At 37.8% G+C, this 23,936-nt stretch overlaps 1 protein-coding gene across 2 annotated transcripts in view; it reads right to left on the bottom strand.

The window, feature by feature from the left end:
* The window catches only part of LOC150091666 (terminal uridylyltransferase 4-like), a 604,054-nt gene that overhangs the window by 500,891 nt on the left and 79,227 nt on the right, over positions 1-23,936 (bottom strand). Inside the window, exons 1-2 of one of the 2 annotated variants that reach the window (XM_090376276.1) lie at positions 12,476-12,668; positions 11,988-12,068 (exon numbers count right to left, since the gene is read on the bottom strand). In XM_090376276.1, the coding sequence (XP_090232402.1) occupies positions 11,988-12,048 (61 nt within the window). In that variant the 5' untranslated portion in view covers positions 12,049-12,068; positions 12,476-12,668. Of the gene's footprint in view, positions 1-11,987; positions 12,069-12,475; positions 12,669-23,936 lie in introns of those variants that run through there. The other variant, XM_090376273.1, reaches the window with a different exon arrangement.

The following is a 23,936-nucleotide window of genomic DNA, read 5'->3' as shown; positions in this document are numbered from 1 at the left end:
ATTTGCCTCCCGAACATGCTGATGTAGAAAACAATCATCCAATAAATCCACAAAAGCCTTGCTAGTGTGTGAGTGACCAGCCCCCAAATTCCAGTCAATATCTGGGAAATTAAAATCTCCCATTATAAGACTCTCTGATTTACTGGCCCACTCTATTTCCCTGTACAGTTTCTTATTATACTCATCAGAGTCATTAGGCCTATAGCACACTCCTATTCTCAATTTTGATCTCCCAATGCTTATGTCACACCAAACTTACTTGACACTGCACTGTCCAGCGATGTCCACTGGCTGCACTTCCTTGGATTTTATGTATTTCTTAACTAATAGCATAACCCCTCCTGCCTTCCTATCCAGTCTATCCTTTCTGTAGACGTTGTACTCCCCAAATTCCAGTTCTGCATTCCTTATATCTGTGTGACACCAAGTCTCTGATATCCCAACAATATCTGCCTTTGATGTTTTGAGCAATACCTCAAATTCATCAAATTTATTTACTAAACTCCTAGCATTGGTGTACATGCAAGTATACATGCACCTATTTCTATTCTTAGCTACCCTAACACAACCCATGTGATTACTTGTACCGCAATGACTCCCAGCAGTCTCTGAAATATCCTGAATCTTGTTTTTCAGGCTTCTGCTCATTCCAATAGAAGCAGTGCAAGAATCTCTTTCACCTCTGCCAGTGGCTACTGTTAATCTATTCGTCTTTGTATCCCCCCAAGCTGTTAGGTGGGTTTTCCAACCCACCTAACACTCCCTCGATAGCATCAGCAAATATTCTTGCACCCTTTCTATTTAAGTGTATCCCATCCCTGTAGAAGCAATCTCTCCTGTTAACAAGTACAGTCCAGGCTGAAAAAAATTCTACCCCTTGAGCTTGGCACAATCTTTCCAGGGCCGAATTGATCGACAAGGCTCTCATCATATACTCCCTCCTATCGTGTCTGGGCAGAATTGCAGACACTTTCAAATTCAACCCTATTTCACGGCTTTTTTTCAACAGTGACCTGTACTTGTTAAGCAATTCTGCCGGTCTCCTACTCTTGATATCATTAGTGCCAACGTGTACAACTATATCACCTTTTGTGTCCTTAAAAGATGATATCTGCTCTACAACGTCATCAACCTTTGCCCCTGGCAGACATATAATACATAGAATTATACATGCACCTGTTCTTTTTCTTAGCTACCCTAACACAACCCATGTGTTTACTTGTACCCCAATGATTCCCAGCAGTCTCTGAAATATCCTGCATCTTATTTTCCAGGCTGCTGCTCATTCCAATAGAAGCAGTGCAAGAATCACTTTCACCTCTGCCAGTGGCTACTGTTAATCTATTAGTCCTTGTATCCCCCCAATCTAGCAGTTTTCCGACCCACCTAGCACTGCTTCGATAGCATCAGCAAACATTTTTGCACCCTTTCTATTTAAGTGTATCCCATCCCTGTAGAAGCAGTCTCTCCTATTAACAAGTACAGACTAGGCTGAAAAAAATTCTACCCCTTGAGCCTTGCACAATCTTTCCAGGGCCGAATTGATCGACAGGGCTCTCATCATATACTCCCTCCTATCGTGTCTGGGCAGAATTGCAGACACTTTCAAATTCAACCCTAATTCATGAGTTTTTTTCAACAGTGACCTGTACTTGTTAAGTAATTCCGCCGGTCTCCTACTCTTAATATCATTAGTGCCAACGTGTACAACTATATCACCTTTTGCGCCCTTAAAGATGATATCCGCTCTACAACGTCATCAACCTTTGCCCCCAGCAGACATACCCTGGTCCTGTTCCACCTATCCTTTTTACAAAGCATGTTTCCTGTTTCCCTGACAATAGAGTCACCAACAACTACTAGTTCCTTTGGGACCAGCGCATTCTGCCTTGGGGGTTGCTGCTGTGTTGCGTGATGCCCAAGTGCAAGCTCTGGCGTTGGTGTGGGCAGCTGAGAGCTTGATGGTCCCCTCACTTTTAATCCCTCGAGGGCATCCACCCTGTCCTTCAAGCTCTCATATAGGCCCATAACAACGCTGAGTTGTTGCCTGATTTCCTTACACTCCTTGCATCGCGCACATACAAAGACATCCCCCACGGCAGTATCATGTACCGTACCTGGCTGCTCCACAAACATCAAGCATATAGTGCATTTTAAAACGTTGAGGTTAACACATTGGCGACTATGTGATACACCGGTGGTACATTACACATTGACTGTGTCCATTGTTGACCACCGGTGGTACACTTCTCAATCCACTTTCTATATAGGTAAAAATCTTGCACTTAATAGCAAGATCCTCTATATTGGGCATACGGCTATAGCATAGGTACAAGTGGTTTGGTGTACTACTGGTGATGCACTCGTAAATAAATATGGATGTTATAAGTTAATAAAATCAGGATATAAAAAATGAAAAAATATTTTATTTTTGAAACGAATACAGTTGTACTCTAAATAATAAGGTAAAAAGTAATCAATAAAATAAAAAACTTAGTAAGTAGCTCAAACTAATAGTTATTACTCATGTTTTTCATTAAAACACTGTTGGCACATAGTCAGCTTTCCTGGACAATCTTCACAAACTCTGCTAGCTTTATTTCTAGCTTCCTTGACACCTTCATTTTGAATTTTTTTTGCAACATAAAGTACATCTCTTCCTACTCATTCTTGCTGTCCCTTCATATTTTCCCATTTTGTGATGAACTATGGTACTACTTCTTCTTGGTCACTTCCTTGCAGGTGGTCGGTTTTCTTCAATTTCAGCATCATCTTCAGCCTCTATATTTTCATTTTCAGTGTCCAACAATCCTCTTATAATTTTTTGTTGAAGCTAGAGCATATCCAATTTCTTGCTGTTATCACCAAAGTTATTATATATTAACCAAGTATTCACGATTCATGTGCCAAGAACTATTTCAAAGAAAACATTTTTGTACCATTTGGTACTTTTTCTAAGGGCAATATAATAAGTTGACATTTGGTCGGAGACATATTATGGAGTTTTATTCAGGTCACTGGTGGTATATGGCAGCCCAATAAAAGAATATTCATTGGAGCCGTCTTGTACCACCAGTGGTACACTCAAAATATATAATTCTACCGAAAAATCTAACAATGACATCATAAAAGCATGATTTTTTTTAACCAACACAATATTCTTTCTTAATGCACTTCATCAAAGTGCATTAAAGAACCCTACGTGACCAGTCTAGAATTAAAGAATGTCAGTAAGCTTTTTTGCAAAAGTTCAGAAATAACAAACTACCAAACTAAGTCCTCATAAAAATAGGCTGTCATTGTTGTCAGTGTCACATCTCCACTGTTTATTTGGAACAGAATACATGTTCAATCCTAAACAGTAGGGATAAGACAAGCAATATCAGCCAAAATAATGACAAACATGCATTAAGGAGTCTGACTTCTCCACATAAATCATTCTGCAAGTTGTCTACAGAAAAGCAACTGATGCATTCAACAAGGGGCAAAATAAATCCTTATTGTATCATGCCATGCATGAAACTGAAGCCTCCTGACTTCTCTGTAGCAAGTTAATTGACGTGGTACACTGCCACCTGCTACTCATTTGGAGAAGTATCAATCTGATTCTCATCAACAGCTGGAAGAATTTCTAAAGTCCTTTTCAATCAAGGTTGTAGTCAGCTGACCATGGGTGGAGAGGTGGAAAGTGGGGTTTTTTTCTGACCATGAATTATTCCCAGCTTTTCTGCCTGCACAAATGCAAACCAGCCCACAAACACACAGTTCTATAAACAACTACCATATGGATATAAGTGATAAGTTTCGATGGCATTAAAATAATTTGAATCTGCCTGCACAAATACAAATCAGCCCACGAACACACAGTTCTATAAATAACTACCATATGGATACAAGTGATAAGTTCGATGACATTAAAATAATAATTTGAATTTTTGTACTCCATGCAGGCTTGGCAGAATCAGATTTGAATTGGACTCTACCAAGAAAATGCACTTCTATGCACAGCAAAAACAATTTATTGCTTCACAACTTGGACTATTATATAATGCTTACTGATGAAACATGGTTTCACCTAATTGGTTATATAAACTCACAGATGAGCTGAGCTTGTATGACTAGCAATCCCACAAACTGAATGCAATACCTTTGCATTTATGGAAAGGTATCGCATTTTTTGTTGCCCTTCTCTGTATGAATTCCAGGAGCTTTACATTGTTCCTAAAATGAGGCCTCCAAACATGTACGCAGTACTCAAGATGTGACCTGACCGTTGCCTTATACAATGGTATAATCACCTCCATATTCCTACTAGAAAAATGCCTGTATATCATTGACCAAACCCCATGAACTGTCATGGCAGCATGCCTACACTGCTCAGAAAACCTCATATCTATATGTACAAATACCCCCCCAGGTCATTTTCATTATCCAGTACTCTGAGCATAGTAGCACACAGTTGGTACATATGCAGTACTTTGCCTTTCTCAATTTTAAACTTCAACTACCATTTCTCAGCCCATCTGCCTAATTTTTTGGATCTTTTTGCAGTAACTTACCCTAATTACAGTCATTAAACACATTGCCAACACAGAAATTAAGCGTAATATACTTTCAAAAATATCATTAATAAATGTCGAAAACAACAATCGGCCCAAGTACTGAACCCTGGAGGACTCCACTAATAACATTACCAATGAAAAGTAGCGTCCATTAATAACTACTCTGCCTTCTAATTTTTGCATCCAGTTCTTTTGTTACTGCATCATAGAATACAATCAGATTAGTGAGATAAGATCATCCTTAAAACCCAGGGGCTCACATCTGGCGAGTATGAGCTTGGCACCACCCAGCGTCCTGAGCTGGATATCATCATTCTTCTTTCTTGGTGATTCCCTTCTACTTTATTTATGCCCCATATGTTGAACAGTGGCACAAACAATTTAACAGATTCTTTAAAGATACCAAATTTAAAATTGTAACCAGACCAATATGGAAATTACACACTATACTGAACAATCGCTCAGTCCTTTCCTCATCTGCAACACAAATAAATGACCTAGTACACATTTCTTTCAGTGATTGCGACTCGTCTTATCAGGGTTCTACGCGGTTTCCTCTGAATTTTCGTGTTAATCAACACACAGATTCAGTTCGTGCTTCTCGTTCAGCAACATCAGAATTAGCTTTTCATGCCGTTAATTAAAAACACTTTTTTATTTAACGAGGCCAAAATACTTTAGTGTCCAATGTAATTATATGAGACTATTAATTGCAGAAACCGTCAAAATTAAGTTACATGAGAATTCTGTATATATCCAATCTCCGACTAGTGGTCCTTCACGTGCATGCGCAAAGACATATAATCCCTATTTAAGTTCCATGCTCACCCTTATTCGGTAATTTTCAATTCTGTGATCACAACATATGGTCGAAAAGCATTGTCAGCTTCAGGAAGGGGAAAATCGTTTTGCAATTTTTTTCGTTAAATTAATTTTTACTTAATTTTTAATTGCATTACATTGATTTATAATTGTGTTCATTTGATTTTTAATTACTGTTAATTATTTCTTACTGTAATGTAAGATTTTTGATTTTTTTAATTGTTTTCGTTTTAATTTCTGGAGAGTACCATACGGAAGTGTTCTACATATCATATTGAGGTAAACTTCTCTTATTCTTTTACAAATATTGATATCAACGTATAATGTACTGAGCATTATAGCTCTGGTTCATACTATTAAATTTATGACCTACTAAACACAGCGGGTATTAATGCACTATTCATTTATAAAGCAAATATTCCACTCAAAGAAATTAAGAGAAATGCTTTTCTACAAAGTACTGCATGGGAATTGGTCAAACCCCAAATAACCAGAAGATAGATCAAATACAGAAAATGTGAAAACCAAAATCAGCTTCCCAGTGCAGCTACCAATGAATATCATGGAAATAGAGGATTCTGTCATGAATGTGGTCAAAGTGGGGACAGAACTATGAGGAGATTTGTGTCATGTGTGGACAATGGATATGCAGAAAGCACTTAAAAGATGGTTTTTTTTTTTTTTTTTATGAAAACCCCAAACACGAGAGGTTATTAGAACCTATAGTACTTAGTACCGTGCATGGGTTGGAGGTTGAGAAGATGAAAGAAGATATTTGTTGACATTAGACTCGAACTTCTGTAGACTGTAATTGTCAGGAAATACAGTAGAACCCGGATAAGAAATTCTCGCATAAGAAGTTTCCCCCCTGTACTAGGTTTGGTTTATTTAGTCCCAATTTCAACTCTATAAGTTGTGATGTATTGTTTTCCCGCATAAGATGTTTCCCAAGTAAAAGTTTTCCCGCATAAAAAGTTTGTCATAAAGAATGCACAGTGTATTATTATAATGACGTTTTCCCACTTAATACATTTTTTAAATATAGAATTTATTTATTTTTAATATTAAAAAATATTACACAATATAAACATTTGCTAATCGAACAAGTCAGTGCCAAGCATCATTTTAGTTTGTAATAAACCACGGAAGTAGGTGAAATGGCATCATTTTTGATATACATGTAACTCATATTGTGACTGCCTTCACAACAAGTTGCCCTGATGTTGCACTACCTCCAATGCTTTTCCAATGGAGAAGACTAATGTTACTTATTCTCGGCAGATACCACCAACCAGGCACCACCCAGGGGTGCTGGTATCTGCCGAGAATCCATTGCCAAAGTGTTGCCTATTCGAGAATCCATTGTCGAAGCATTGCTTATGCTAGGTAGTTCAATATCAAGGCAACTGGTTGTGAAGACATTCAAAATACAAGATATAACAGAAACAATGCCATTTCACCTACTTCGGTGATTTACTACGAACTAAAATGATGCTATGCACTAACTTGTTTGATTAGTGAATTTTCAGTGCTGAAACCTTTTCCGATATAAACATTTTGATATAATGGAAATGACATATTGCAATTGTTTTCATCAATATCCATAACTGGATGCGTCGACCATGTTAAGCATTAAGTTCTGATGGTTGTGAACAGTTCTGAATTACTTAGTGGATTGCTGTTCTTATTGTAATTGTGACCTTTTAAGGTATATTGAAACTCCAAAGGAGAGGAGCTCATTCTTCCAAATTGGTAATGAGTTTAATGAACAGAATGTTAAGCAATTAGAAATCCTCAGTTTAAAAATGTGTCCCATGGGCAGAGTAAAATATTTATAAATTCTGAAATAGTACTTTAAAATCATCTTTAACTTATGTGTATCTTATCATTTGTGTAGTTAATATTTCATAACCTTAGGTCATTTTCCCTTCTAAGAAGTTTTAAACCTCCAGTCCCTTGCAAAACTTCTTATCCAAATTCTACTCTACGTATTAAGGTAGGTTGTTCCAAAAAACAGTAGTTCATTAAGAAATGAGGAAGATGAAAAGTTGGTTCTGTGACTATGAAGTTGTACGGTAAATAGATTTTGGCTTGTGGCAGCACGTGTTTGGACTGTTTTGAAAGAGAGAGCGGGAATTATAGAAGCCAATTCAGAAGAACAGTGCCCATAGAAGTATCTGTAGAAAAGGCATGCAAGAGAAACAGAACATTATGAGACAGAGTGGAGGTGGAGAGACTCTGTTAGAGATGAGTCTTTAAATAACCTAATTGCCCTCTTCTGAATGGAATCTAGAAGCCTGAGACAGGTTTTGGGGGGACCGCCCTGGATGTGGGAACAATATTCCATGGTAGGGCAGATTTGCGATTTGTACAGAGTGAAAAGCTGTTTGGAAGAAAAGTAACGCCAAGAGCAAAAGAGAAAACCAAATTTTTTTTAGATGCAGAAGAAGCAATATTGTAATGTGCTTGTGCCAAGAGAGAGAGAGAGAGAGAGAGATTAGAAGTCAGGGTAATCCCAAAAAGATCATCTTGCCTAGAAATAGGAGTATCACCAAAGATAAGCATAGGAGCAAAAGAATCCTTTTTGAAAGATATAAGACAGGACTGAGTTTTAGAAGGATTGAAATCAACTAAGTTGTCTTTGCCCCACTGGAGAATTACCTGGAGATTGGCATTTAAGGAATTGGTAACGAATATTCGAAAAGTTGACGATGATTGATCGGGCAAAGTTTCTCAAACTGGAAAGTGGAATGCAATGTGCAATCATCAGCAAAACTATGGACAGGATTTCCAGTCAGTGGAGAAGAAGGTTATTAATATACAAGAGGAAAAAAGTAGGGTAGCAAACTGAACCTTGGGGTTCACCAGCATTAGAGGAGAAGTTAGAAGACAGAGAGCCATCTACCATCGCCCTCAGTGAGTGGTCAGAGAAAACTGGATTAGCCAATAACAAAAAACAGTTGGCAAACCATAAGATGGAAGCTTGTTTAGAAGATCTTTATGCCAAACACAATCGAGAGCCTTTGAGATGTCAAGAGCAACTGCTTATGTTTCACCAAACTTTTCCATTGAATTTGTCTATAATTGGGTAGCATAAGGCAGAATATCACCAGTGGATCGGCACTGATGGAATCCATACTGGCAATTGTTGATCAGACGGAAGGTTTCTAGATAGTTTAAGAGTTAGTGGTTAATTGATTTCTCCATTACCTTAGAAAGAGTAGAAGTAATTGCAATGGGACGATTATTGGATGGGAGAGATTTATCATCCTTTTTAGGACTGGCTGGATATTAGCAAATTTCCAAGAAGGAAAAACACCTTTGGAATAAGAAAATGAAAAAAGGCGACAAAGAGTAGGTGCAAGTTCAGGAGCGCAAGTTTTGAGAACAAGTGGAGAAATACCATCAGGATCTAGGGTGTATGATATGTGTGTAATATTTCAAACAAAATTTAACCAATAATAATCTATAAATATTTAACTACATTTTTTAATTTTTGATTAAAACACTGAAAAATAATTATTAATATATATCTTAATATTGATAAACTTTATATTGAAAGAATTCATTTCAAGCCCTAACCTGGCAATTATTGTAAATTCTGCCTAAAAAGGATGGGTGACATATGTTACCCACATGCCTACTCGAGAGAAGAAATCAACAAATGAAGTGGACTTTTTTTCTTTTTTTTTTTTTCCTGTATAAGCTTTCCTTCCTTCCTTTAAACATATTCCCAATACTAACTCTGTTTATCAAGATGACAAAGACACCAATTCATCATCATCATCATCAGCCATTTTCAATCCACTGCAGGATGAAGGCCTCTCCAGCAACTTTCCAGTTCCTTCTGTTTTGAGCACAGGCCATCCATTTACTACTCACAAACTCATGAATTTCATCTATCCATCTCCACCTTTGTCTTCCAGGTTTTCTTCTAGCTCCTCTTGGGTACCATTCTGTTATTTTCTTAGTCCATCTGTCATCATGTCTTCGAGCTACGTGTCCTGCCCAAGACCATTTTAGTTCTTTAGTTTTCATAAGAATGTCCTTTACTTGAGTTTGCTGCCTAATCCATGTGTTTCTCTTCTTATCTAACAGTCTGATTCCCAATATAATTCGTTCCATTTTTCGCTGTGTAGTTCTCAGCTTCTCTTCCATTCTTTTGGTGTGTGCCCACGTTTCACTTCCATAAATTATGGTGAGGAGTATACATTGATTCATTATTTTACGTTTCAGACAAACTGGGATATTGCTCTTCAGTATGTGACTATATTTCCTGAATGCTATCCATCCAAAATTTATTCTTCTCTTGACTTCCAGCCATTTATCATTATTACAGCTAATAACTTGTCCCAGATAAGTATATGACTCCAACTTTTCAATTACTGCTCATTCAATCATTATTTCCCTTTCCGTGGCATACTTGTTCATCATTACTTTTGTTTTAGCCATATTCATCTTTAGTCCAAAATCCTTACTAACTGTGCTAACTCATTAAGATTTTCTTCTAATTCTTTGGGATCATGGCTTATGACCACAATGTCATCTGCAAATTGTAAATGGTTTAGGTACTCTCCGTTCACACTGACTCCTTTCTGCGACCAGTCTAATCTTCTGAAAGCTTCCTCAAGGGCAGCAGTAAACAGCTTCGGAGATATTGTGTCTCCTTGTCAAACTCCTTTCTTGATTTTAAATTTGCTACTGTCTTTGTCTAGTCTAATAAAGGAGGTAGCACTCTCATATATTTTCTTCAAAATCTTAATATATGGGGTATCTATGCCTTGTCTTTCCTAGTCAAATGCCTTTTCATAATCCACAAATGCCAGGCATAATGGTGTTTTTATATTCATTTGCTTTCTCCATTAGCTGTGATATTACGTGAAGGTGATCCACAGTTGAGAATCCTGTCCTAAAGCCAGCTTGCTCTTTTGGTTGATTCTCATCAAGTATTCTTTCTAATCTGTTAGTAATGACCCTTGTGAACAACTTGTAGATGTGGGATAACAAGCTAATTGGTCTGTAATTTCCAATTTCTGATTTATCTCCTTTCTTATGCAGCAAAACTATGATTGCATTATTCCACTGCTTAAGCGTCACACCTTTTCTAATCCACTTTGTGAAGAGCCTTGCCAGTTTTTGTGTTATGTCTCTTCCTCCCAATTTTAACAACTCTACAGTAACTTCATCTTCCCCCGGGGCTTTCTGATTCTTCATTTTCTTCAATGTATGTTCTACCTCATCAGGAAGAATATTGGGTATGTCGTATGTGTTGCTACTTTGCAATCCATCTTCCCGACTGCTGGCATCATTTCCTCACTCCTTGTATAATTCTCTATAGTAGTCTTCTGCTATTTGAATTATGCCTTCTCTGCTGTTTATAAGTACACCATTGCTATTCTTCAGTTTCAGTATCATTTGTCTTTCGGTATTACTGCTCATGGCTGCTGATTTAAATCCTTTGTTTTCCCTTAATGCTTTTTCTACTTTTCTTGTGTTAAATCTTCTTATGTCCTCTCTGAGTCTCTTTCTAATGGCTTTACATAACTCAGTATACTCAATTTTCTCCGTCAGTGTTTTTCTTGCTCTTCATTCGTCGTCTTCGGTTCATCATGACAAGTGTTTCTTGACTAATTTTTTCTTCTTTGGATTTCTTTTTCCCTATAGGTTTCTTGGGCTTTATCACTTTCAGAAAGTTGTAATATTCCTCGTCGATATCTTGGTCCTGAGCAGTCTGCAGAAGCTCAAACTTGTTCTTAAGTTCCAGTACATACTGCTTTTCCTCCTCCTCTGTTATCTCAAAGACCTTTGTATTATTTACTCGAGTCAGTTTTTTTCCTTTCCTACATCTATAACAAGAGTACACCTTACCATTCTGTGATCACTTCCAACATTTACCTTATTCAGGATGGTGACATCATTCACAATATATCTTCTGTTAGTGAGGATGAAGTCGATTTCATTAGTTGTTAATCCATTTGGACTCTTCCATGTCCACTTTCTGTTCACCCTTTTCTTGAAAAAAGTGATCATTACTGACAGTCCTTGAGATTCTGCAAATTCCACAAGTCTTTCACCTCTTTTATTTCTTTCACCAATTCCAAAATTTCCTATAGTTCCTCTTTCTGTGCTGTTTTGCCTTTTTCCAACCTTAGCATTGAAGTCCCCCATAATAATAGTGTAGTGGGTTTTCTGCTCATCTAGAAGACTCTCAATTTCGGTGTGCATTTCTTCAACCTCTTCATCATCACGGCTCAATGTTGGTGCATAAATCATTATAATCTTTAGCTTGTAGCTCTTAGAAATCTTGAGTATTAGTCTTGACACCCTTGGTGATGTACTTTTGAATTCCAAAATGTTGTTTTTAAAATCTTTATGGACCAGAAACCCAACTCCACCTTCACTCCTTTCACTGTTTCCATTGGTGTACAGCAGATTTCCACTTGATAAACTTATAAGTGATTCATTTCTTCTTCTTGTTTCAGCCAAACCAATGATATTCCAATTCACATTTTCTAATTCCTTTTCCAGCGCTAATATCCTAATATCCTGTCTATAATATCCTAATATAATGAATAAGACACCAATTATTTATTATGAACTCACCTGCTGCCCCTTCTTTCTTTACATCCTGAATTGCATTTTTAAAAATATTGCTACTACACATTTTTTCTTTTAACAGCAAAACTATAAAAGAAATTAAACATTTAAACTATTAATAAATACTCAAAAGTGATCTGTTTAATTTGTAGGGCAGAATATGCTAACAATAAAAGAATTGGCATGCAAAGTATGTAAAAAGTATAGTACTGTAAACAAACAGCATGATAGATTAGCAACTGTGTCCACTGTTATGAGAACTTGGAAAATAAATTCTAAAGTAAATATTTGCTTTCTGTCACTATTAACCATAAGCTTCATGCTCATTTTTATCTTCATATATATAGCTTATATTTCTTTTACAGCAGTGGCAAAATGAAGTATCATGCTCTTCATACCTGTTATGAACCCTGAATGAAAACAATGAGAAAATATTTTCTGATGGAAATGTGCTCTTAATTATATGAAATGAGATATTCAGATATTATATTTACATGATTTGTATTCATGACATGGACGGATGCCTTGCGTCTTGGAAAGCAAAAGTTAAAATTCATAAAATAAAAGTAAGAACGGGGAAAATTTTTAGACCAACTCTCGACAGCAAACATGATCTTGATAACCCGAAAAAATAGTGTTATCAGGGAAGAGCAAGACGTCGATCACGGTCTTCCATATAGGCCGCTAAAACTTTCAACATCTGAAATGAAGATCATTTCAGGGGGAAAAGAAGCGATCACTAAAAGTATCCTTTCCTTTATTGTGGCAAAAGTTCCTCTCGAAGGTCACGCGGTCCCATTCTTTTTTTTTTTTTTTTTTTACCTTATGTTATTATATACTCAGCCCATATGTTATTATATACTGCTTACAGTGATGTAATTTATTAATTGCAATCATTATTACCTAAATTATTTATTATAAAGATCGAAAGCTTTTATCTAACAGCCAAGGGTTTCAGGATAATAATTTAATTAATTTTATTGAATTATTTAATTATTAAATAATAATTTAGTAAAAAAATAATACTAAAGTGGCAAAAACAGTAGGTATCGATACTCTCAACAGTTTATCAGGGCACACCCACATCTTCAAAGGCTGGGATCATATGAAAATGTTAGTTCGAAAAATTTAATTATCGTAAGGAAAATTTAGTGTGGTAACATCGTCCTTCCACATCAGGTGGAAAAGGCCCGAATATGAATCCAGTCTGTGATGAAATCAATTTTTTAATAACCTGGCTCAGTTAGTTGGCCTCAAGTGGGGGAATAAAACCATGCGGATAGTATGGTTTTCTTCGGGAAACTGAGGTTTTTCATCCAGAAAAACAAAACACCGACCAAAGGGCACAGGCAACATACTGACTCCTCGTTACCGTAGCCACACTGGCGCTTAACACACAAATTTCATGCACACAAAATCAGTATGTCTGGGGTAGGGAAAAGCTTTGCTTCTTATCAATACTTGTAGGTTAGCTCTCAGCAGGGTCCGATTTAAACTTGTTGTGGTCCTAAGCTATAAGATGTACGAGGCCTTTCTCTCTCTTACAGTTCACCTGTGACAATATTAAAAAAGGATTTTTTTTAAGATGGAGGCCCTAATCTGTAGCTTGTAATGTGAGGCCCTAATCTGTAGCTTGTTTAGCTTATGTGTAAATCTGGCCATGGCTTTCAGCATCTCGTAGTCTAGCGTTTAAAGCGAAACTTGGGCAAACCAGTAGTGAGATCAGTTCTCACCCTATGTTAAATAGGTTTTTTTTTTTTTTTTTTGCTTATAACTTTCTACATTTTTTTTTCTTTCATATTATTTTAGTCCTAATTCGCTATAGTAACAAAAGAATGGTGAAGTATTAAATAAATTTGGGATGCAGTACAGGATCACGTGGAACATTCTAATCGCTGAAAAGATTAACGCCAAGAACTCCACACTACGACTTAGATCCGAGTTAGAGACAAATGCCGGTTTCAACAGTTTGGCCTAAGTTGCTAATATCTTTTTCACTTGTTTCGAGCTTACGGGATTCTGATCAGCCGGCGGATTGCCTCTATCGGAAGTTTTCGGTGTCACAACCAACAAACTCCCAAGAGGGGAGGAAATGATAGCAACAATAACCCTTCAAGGTAACATAACAACCTCATGGAACAGATATATCAATAACATATTGGATACAATTATCCAACCAGCAATGGATCCCAGTACAAGTCAACAACAACTCTGTTTTTGTTGTTGTTGTTGTTGTTGTCAACAGTATATACAGTGCAGAACATCAAGAGCCGCCTTCACTATTGAGGAGCTGCACACCGCAACTGATAGACTCCGCATCAATAAATGTCCAGGACCGGACCTACTTGAACCAGAGATTATAAGGAAGACTGTGGAGCATTCCCCATACCTCATCCTCGTTCAATCACTGCCTGCAGATAGGGGTCTTCCCATCCGATTGAAAGATAGCTAACATACACCTGATTCTCAAAAACCCAACCAAGCCTCCAGAAATCCCATCTTCTTATAGACCGATTGCCTTGTTATCTGTGCTAAGCAAGCTTTTTGAATACCTACTACACAGTAGAATTACAGTACATTATAATGCAGAAAATTTATCCTCTACAAGCCAATATGGTTTCAAACAAGGATGCTCTACAGTTGATGCACTCCAGAATATCCTTACTACGGCCACAAACTCCAATAGAAAATATTTCCTGATTATTGCCATAGACTTTGCTGGGGCGTTCGACTCACTCTGGTGGCCGACCGTCCTCAGACGACTAAGACGTGCCTGTCTTCCCGGAAACCTTTATAACACCATAAGAAGCTACCTCACAGCCAGAGAAATAATTGTCAATGCACCATACTGCAGAGTCAAATGCCAGGTTAACAGGGGTTGTCCCCAGGGCTCGGTGCTGGGGCCGCTCCTTTAGAATGTTCTACTTGATGACTTCCTCAACACTAACCTGAATGAAGTTATCTCCCAGGCCTATGCAGATGATCTGATCCTGGCCGTGTCTGCAGACTGCAGAGCACAGCTAGAAAATTCTTCAAATCAGGCTCTCTTGATATTACAAAACTGGGCAAGGGATCATAAAATCTTCAAATCTGTTTAATGAAGACTAATTCCATTTTACTGAAAGGGTCCCTCAGAAGTCCCTCACAAATCAAGATAAACGAGACCACAATATGTTTAACTACTGAACTGAAATATCTAGGAATAATCCTGGACTCAGGACTTACATTCCTCCCACATTTAAAACACCTGCAGACAAAGTTAAGGAACTATACTGCCTTGGTCGCCAGAGTTACGCGTCGGGATTGGAGCCTCAGCCGCCGCACCCTCTCGCTGTTCTACAAAGCAGTATTTCTACCGGCCATTACATACGCTACAGGGATATGGTATCCGAGAGCAAAAATAGCAGTAAACAGAAAGAAGCTCGAAACTATTCAAAGATTTATCCTCCTCACCATTACCAGGGCCTGCAGTACTGTCAGCACCCATGCCCTTCAGGTGCTGGCAGGCGCCCTTCCTTTAAACCTGGAGGTGATACGTTGCAGGCTCCTCTACCAACTATCAAAAGGCACATCGGTGACCTTCATGGACCATACCATTGATCCCACTTACAACTTGAAGGCTGAAAAGGAGTGCCTTAGCCTCCATTTACAGCAGACCTGGCAAGATAGGTGGGCAACTCCACTAAAGGAGATATCACTAGGAAATTTATTCCATATATCAACAAGGTATATCCCAAGTCTCTATGGTTCTCCCCCTGCCTGCATGCAACTTTCATGCTAACAGGTCAAGCTCTCAAGTATTGAAATTTTTGATGATCTCCTCTGTACTGCAGAGAGCTGGAGAGTTGGAGTCACCTAATGTATGACTGCCATTTGTATGAGGACCTTTGCTGCATTCTGATTACCAGAATTAACTTCAGTCCAAACACCAGGAACATTACTTGTTGGACAGTGACAGAGTACACGGCCTTCTTGCAATACTGCCAGGAGCTCTTCACAATAAGATCCCTACCACTGGAACAACAACATACACCTGACTAACTAGTCTTACCCAAATTCAAGGAGGATGGTCAACCTGACTACCATCGATATTTGCAGGGGACCTCTGTCCCTTGAATGACTTAACACTGTTTTGGACCTTTCTGATTTAGACTCTTCACTAACTCTGATATTATGCAGCTCTGTTGACCCAATGACTAAATGGATGGGAGCCCTGAAACCGCTCCCAAGTCAGACTGCAGTGAACGTACATCTCTAATTTTGACTTACCAGAAAAAATCCCAGGAGAGACTCCTACTAGTGACAGTCCAGTGATAACCACACACCTAACGACCAGACCTGAAAGCTCCGAACTCGTAGTGACCAGTATACATCGGACGGGACACATGATGTACAGTCCCAAGTGTGACCACAAGAACTGACATATCAGACTCGCCAGACTCTGAAAAAGAAGACAGAATGGGACCTTCGTCTCAGGTATGACACACCACCAGCACAGCTCAGCTGCTGCCATTAAGCTTTCCTTGCCATGCTCTTTTGCATGGTCCTTTGCCTCCATCTCTGTCTTTTCCCCCCAGCCTTCAGTCTCCCTCCCCTTCTCTAACTTACAACCAGCATCAGAATCATCTCTAAATTGCTTGAGCTCTACACCCAAAACTTAATAACAACATCAAATCACATAACCAGTACTCCTTTTGGCTGACCCCTATCTATATCGGGTTTTTTTTTTTTTTTTTTTTATGTCCTAGCCACTGAAATCTCCGGAAATTAGGTGGCAGAACCTGCCAGAGCAAATAGCTATAATACTAGTGTACCTGGTCTGCCTCCACGGGGTCAACCTCGTGTAGTGGGGGCAACGTTGGGACCCATTATAAGCCAAGCGACTAATTGACCAGAGGAACAATGGTATGTGACACTACACATATTCAAAATCCATATACCTTTAAACCTCTGGCATTGACAATGTTCTGTTTCACACCAACAATGTATACTAGGTGGAGATGGGGGAAACCCCTGGTGTCATTTGACACTAAACACACTATACACTCTATTGTCCTTCTCTAGACAATCTATTGCTGGGACTCATATACCTCCAACTATCAGCTAGCTGTTTCTACCCCCTGTAACTTCCACTTTCAGTTCTGCTGCTGGCACTTCTACATCCAACTGATATTTTGTAGCCACCCTAGACCATACACACCCACTACACCCCTCTGCTGACAACAAAGCCTTTCTATTTGCTCTACCACTGGATCCCTCTTCTTGCTGATAGTGGCGGTTATTCTCCTCGCTAGTGCGGGATCTTGCTACCGCTAACCCCATGGTACATTCTTCTACACCATAGATCACTTTTCTATGATTAGATAAATCAAATCAGACACAGAGGAATGTAGGTTACATTTACTGAATTTTTAACAAGTTTCAATAAGTATAACCATGAACGGTGTAAAATATAGCATTTTTTTTTGTTTGCTTTTTATTTTGTATCATCAGTTTCCAGAAAAAGTCTTCCAGCATGCTAGGCTTCTGCCTTGCGCGATAAAGTTTCTCCGTGGTAGCAATACCTTGATGAAAATGTTCATCATGTTCATTACTAACAGGGTCAACATTACTGCAAGATGAAAAGTGTTCATCTTCTTCATTACTTCATTCCTGGAAGATGAACATTCTTCATCTTCTTCATTACTGGAAGATGAACATTTTGAAAGAGTCAAATCTTTCGGATTTAAAGACTCTTTCAAAATGTTGCTTGGAAATTTCGGAAAAATGTTTTCTCGAAGCTTGGAAATCCTCCAAAAAAATTTATTTCAAGCCTACTAAAATCTATGTTGCAATATGTCTCTAAAATATACTTTCTCCCTCTCCAGTCTTCGCGGCTACCACAGTGATATCGTCACCGTCCTCCACACACAGGGCGGAAAAAGCCCGGGTTCGAATCCTGTTGATGACGCGAGGAACTTTTATCGACGGTTTTCATCTGTGGCCGAGTTTATCTCAGGCGTAGATAGCAAGGAAAACTTGGGAAACTGGGGGTTTTCGTCCAGCAAAGCAAGCAATTCGACCAGAGAACACACGCAATTTACAAACCCAATACACATAGATAGCTGAATTGACATTCTACGTGGCCCTAATATGTTTTGTTTTGTTTTTTCTCTCCCTCTCAATCAGACATTTCTCCCAGATAACGTTGAACAACAAATATACCTTCGATTTTGGAATCATTAATGTGCGGAAACAGTTTTTTTTTAAATATTGCAAAAACATCTCCATTCCCGTCCAGAGCTTTTAAGAAATTCTTCATTAGACCTAACTTTTTTGTGAAAAATGTAAAACACTTATTTTTAAATTTGAAAAAACGCTTGTTACTCAACAGACTATAGATGCCATTTTTCTTTCCAAGTACAAGATTCGTGGAAAAGGACCAAATCTTGGTTTCGTAATAAATGGTTTTGACTTGATTGTCCCACTCACACAAAAAAGCAACATTTTGAAGAGCCAGATTGCAGACCTAAAAGCATCCCAAGAACTTTGAAACCTCCACAGATACACCATTTGTATTAATCAGGCTGTATTCTTCTTAAGAGTCCTTTCTCATAGGATTCTTCACATAGAGAGCATGACCGATTGGTATTGATGGAAGTATCTTTCCATTGCGAAGCTACTATTAGAAAAAAGCATGTGTAATCAAGCGCCAAAACGAGTCGTGGGGGAGGGGAGGAAACCTTACCATAACGAAGAATGCACAATTCCTCAATAACTAAAGTGACCAGATCTTTAGTACAATATTCCAATGCGGGAACATTGGAGGGGGCAATTTTACAACCCCCCCCCCCCTAGAAACAATATACACAATTTTTTTTATTTATAAAAAATATCGCATAAATTAAATACATATACTTCTTTGAAATAAACTTATAAATTAAAATATCACACTTTAAAAAAAAAATAGCCTATATACATATATTATTTTTATTTTTATTTTTTTCACAGAAAGGCTGAAATTCAATATAGGTACCCCTCAATGTTGGACAGACAACTTATGTGATCGAGACCAGCTAATATTCGTAAAATCGGACAAATGCTAATTTATTGTGATTTTCTCTTGTAGAGAGACTGTCTTCATTTTGAATTTAAAACGATGTTTTGAATTTAGACAAAATAAAAATAGGATAATAAATATAATGTATAGGATATTAAAAAATATTAAAATTTTTAAATATTATATTTTAAGTGTTACGGAAAGATACCCCTAGTGTTACGCTACATGACGAACAGCATGAAGGACATGAACTGAGAAAAATAGTCGTTATTAGAAGGGGAAAAAAAAAAAAAAAACACTTATTAGAGGGGTCATGTTTTTAACTGACTTTCATTTTTGTTTAGTGAAAAAAGGTTGTTTTTTTCTGTGAAATAATAAAAATTCATACGTCTTTTAACAATAAAAAGAAGAGAAATTAAATATATTTTTCCGCTGAGTGAATTTTTCTTAATAATTCTTCATTATTTTGTAATATTGCTTTCAGCGTGTCTACGGTCAGTACTTTTTTTTTACTTTATTTTTTTATTTTGTTGACGTCCACAACTTATTTACTACCGAAAAAACTCTTTCCGTTGTACCATTTGTTCCAGACAAACATAATGCATATCATTTGCTATGTTTGCAATTAAGTATGGAGGCTACATGCAGTAGCGCGTTATACCTTCATGGGAACCAAGGCAAAATGAAATTTGGGGGCCCCCATCTAAAGAAAAAACTAAAAAAGAACATTTTCAGTTTCATTTTATTGTGACAACAAAACAAACAAATTATATGACATAAGAACTATATATAAAATTTCATCAAAATCGCAAAACCATTTTTCAAAAAAACAATTTTCAAATTAATCTTCAAGTAAAATTCATTGACCTTGGAAGGTTAAAAGTTCAGTTGCTGATAAAAATCACTTTAAAAAATATTAGTATAAAACAGCAATGGGTTTTTGAAACAGTGATTTTGGGGCCTCCCTCTGATCGGGAGCTCTAGACAGATGTCTTTTTTGCCTATAGGATAACGCGCCACTGGCTACACGTCCAATCCGGGACAGTTTGCAATGCGGGACAAACGACTGAAATCCGGGACTGTCCCGCATAATCCGCGACGTCCGGTCACTTTATCAATAACACTAGTCTAGCAGTCTTTCATTAGTTTTCGGTATAGAATTTACACAAGCATTCCTAAACCCTAATTCCTAATGGTGTTGATGACTGTTCCATTTGAGAGTCAAGTCGGTTTATAGTTCACTCACCATAATCCTGTCGTGCATTTCTGCACGACAGGATTATGGTGAGTGAACTGTAAACCGAATTTTCTGCAAGTGAAATGTTGTCTGCCTTTCTTTTCACAATACTGCGTACTGTCTTCCGCCATGATATTCAGCACGCCATTTCGCTATACCCTGACAATTCATAGCATCTTTATCATAAACGTCTACTAACCGGTGATGTATTTCAACCGCTGTGCATATCTCGTACTCAAAAACCGAATTAAAACATGGGAGTCCGTTTGGATCACTATTCCAGTCGATCTGCTTTATTCAGCTGACTGTAATAGAAGGTGAACAAATCGAAACGCAGTGTAACCCCCGATTAAGAAACGTACCAGTGTTAACGACAATTATCTCCGACGTTGCGAAATTATGAGCCTTGTACACTCCTTCCCACCCCTCATGACCCCAGTGCAAATGTGATAAGAGACTGTGGTTTCTGCCCTAGAACGGAGTCTCGGCTGTTAGCTAACAGTAAGATTTTTTTAATACTTTGATTACACTGGTCTGCACAGATTTTGATGCGTCCAAAATTCACGGTGTTTCTGGGAGTAGGTACATACTATACTTGTTAATTCTAAAAATCCAAACCGTTTTCTCATATCACATAAATCTTTTTCACAAACAGCAAGAACTGGTTTCTTAGAACACATTTCATGTATACAGGATATGCATACTGCTTTCTTCCTGACTGACAGGTGCATATGTGCCTATACATGTGTGTGCATGTCAAGACTTACAAATCAGATAGCTATATAAACCTGTGAATTGTTTATTCTGTGTTCAGTTGTTTTCTGGTGCAGTCGTGCTAATTAGTACTGTATCTCCTTATAATGTGATTTTCATATTCTGTGTCTTTGGCAATGACAACTCGCGGTTGTGTGAACAATCCAAATAAATTGTTATATTTGCGGTAATTACGTTGTGGAAAAATAAAGCAAGATATAACATGGGTTGTGAAAAATTTAAGTTCCACATTTAAAATTAGGTGGCCAAGATAAAAGTTGAGCACCACTTCCCTTTGAATAAATTGTGCCATACGTGTGTGGAGGGCTTGCAGCTGTGAATATGTGGTAGTAAGAAAGGTAGTATTTGCCATTCCCATGTTTTGGAGGAAAACTCGGGATCGTATCAGTGGCAGCTATTTTTGTTCTATAAATGTAGTTAGTAGGTTATAAGGCGAAAAACGAGCAGAGGCCGCCGTAGCCGAGTGGTTAACGCGCTGGTGCATAAGTACACGTGCCTTGAGTGACCCGGGTTAAAGCCTGTGACTACTGAATACGGTGCTGTCTCTTGTATTCTCCATACCTTGTGAACTCCTCTGACTGTGTGGTCGACCCGGTATATAAACAGAAAATTTATTTATTTACTTCAGCTGTAAGGTCACTACTACCCATGGTTCTGTACTACCTCCACAAGTTCTTGAAAATATGCTAACAAATCCCAAATCTGACATTTGTGATCTAGAGGACGACATTATGACGAAAAAACTCACAACTCTGGACCACAGCTGTTTACACAAAGAACTCGACAATCTCGTGAGAGATTTAAATTTACACAAAGGAATTGCAACGCTTTTAGAATCAAGACTGAAATTTGGTTCTCTGTTTTTCCGAAAAAGGCTCAATGACATATTGCAACAACATACATGCAATTATGAACGTTTTTTTTGGAATTTCTACCTACGGAATGGATGCAATTTATTTATTCTTTGAAGCAAAGCCTAAAAGTAGTTCTCCTTAATAATGATAACAAGCATACATCTATTCCTGTGGTCCGATTAACACGTTTAAAAAAAACTGAAAAAATGTTCTGCTTCTCTTGGAAAGAAATCAGTTCAAGGAACAGGGTTAACTAATGTGCAGAAGCTTTTAAAGTTATTGCTACTCGGTCAACAACTTGGTTGCAGAGGCGGATTTAACGGCGGGCGCACCGGGCGCGCGCCCTGGGCCCCGACTTCTGAAGGGTCCACGCAAAACCCCAACAAATTAGTTGAACATATTAGTTCAAAACTTTGTGATTATTATTATGCTATTATTAATTATATTATACATATATTATATTCAAATTTTATTGGAAATAAAACATTAATAGTACATAATGTTTTTTATTTATTTAAAAAATTGGTTAACATGTATTTTTATTTTCCCCATCTTTCTCTTTTTTTAAGGGGCCCAGTATTTTCTTCTGCGCCCGGGGCATCAACCGACCTTAATCCGCTCCAGCTTGGTTGCAAAAAAACGCCTTGCTTTCTGTACGAGTGAGGTAGTCCAGCAAGAAGTGAACATTGGGAAAGAAAAGGAAAATGTAGCCACCAAGCCAGTGTCTGACACCAGATTCAAAGATCTTTTCCACCCTTTGTTTTATTATTATTATTATTATTAGCCACATGGTGCAAGGAAGCCTGAGGCTTATGTTGCACCAGCGAAAAAAAAATTCTGAATTACCCCGAGAGAAAGAGAGTCAGAAGCAGAAGGGAATCAACAAAAAAGAGAAGAATGATAATATCCAGCTCAGGACCGTGGATGTGCCAAGCCCATACTCACCAGATGCGAGTCCCTAAGGTTTCTCTCTTACTGGTAGAGAGAAACAAAAGTATACTGTTACCTCCTCTGCATATAACGCTAGGTCTAATAAAGCAGTTCGCCCAAGCCCTGAATAAAGAAATTGTTTCCAGTATGCTTTCCCTAAATTCCAATCACTTACATAATATCAACGCAGGAATATTTACTGGACCTCAAATTAGCAAGCCTGCTGCTAGACTCTTCTGTATTTGATGAATCTTTAATCCAAAATGAAAGAGGCCCTTGGAATTGGATTAAAAATGAGTATAAAAAATACCCAATATTATGAGACTATCGTGAGTAACACGCTGGAATAATTCAGCAAAACAGGCTGCAATATGAATACTGAGATACACTTCTTGCACTCTCATCTAAACTATTTCCTGGAAAACAGTGGGTTAAGTGAAAAGAAGGAGAAAAATCAATCAGTATATAAAAGAAATGGAAAAATAAGGTACTAGAGGAATGGAATGTCAATATGAAGCCCGACTACTGCTAAAAAGAGTAACAGCCACCGTAACTTGTTGCCTGTCAAAAGGGCGCAAGTACAACCCAGTGTAGTGTATTATAAGAGATCCACTGTGGCCATCTGTTTGGCAAGAATAGATAGGTATAAAAATAACATATTTGCAAAATCTGTAATGCACCTCAGTAGATACTAGTAAAGAAGAGAAAACATTTGAGAAGGAAAATGAAAATGAATAACAAAGAAAAACCAAGCACCTCAATCAACCTTTTCGTTTTTTTTTTTTTTTTTGAAAAAAATTCTGAAGTGATATAGCAAATTTCAAGTAGCTTCCGAAATTTCCATTAAAAATGTAATTGAGATTATTTATCAGGACTAAAACAGAGAACTTTTTTTCTTAAAATGCATTTCTTTTTGTAGAGTTTTAGGCGTGTCAGCAACTTAGACCATACTGCACCATATCATCAGCCATTTTCAATCCACTGCAGGATGAAGGAATCTCCAGCAACTTTCCAGTTCCTTCTGTTTTGAGCACTGGCCATCCATTTACTACCCACAAACTCATGAATTCCATCTATCCATCTCCGCCTTTGTCTTCCAGGTTTTCTTCTAGCTCCTCTTG

Source organism: Mastigoproctus giganteus, chromosome 1, assembly GCF_048544385.1.
Source record: "Mastigoproctus giganteus isolate SK-2022 chromosome 1, ASM4854438v1, whole genome shotgun sequence".
NCBI classification, from domain to species: domain Eukaryota; kingdom Metazoa; phylum Arthropoda; class Arachnida; order Uropygi; family Thelyphonidae; genus Mastigoproctus; species Mastigoproctus giganteus.
Note: the sequence above shows the minus strand (reverse complement) of the source record. Positions and strands in the feature narration are given on the sequence as shown.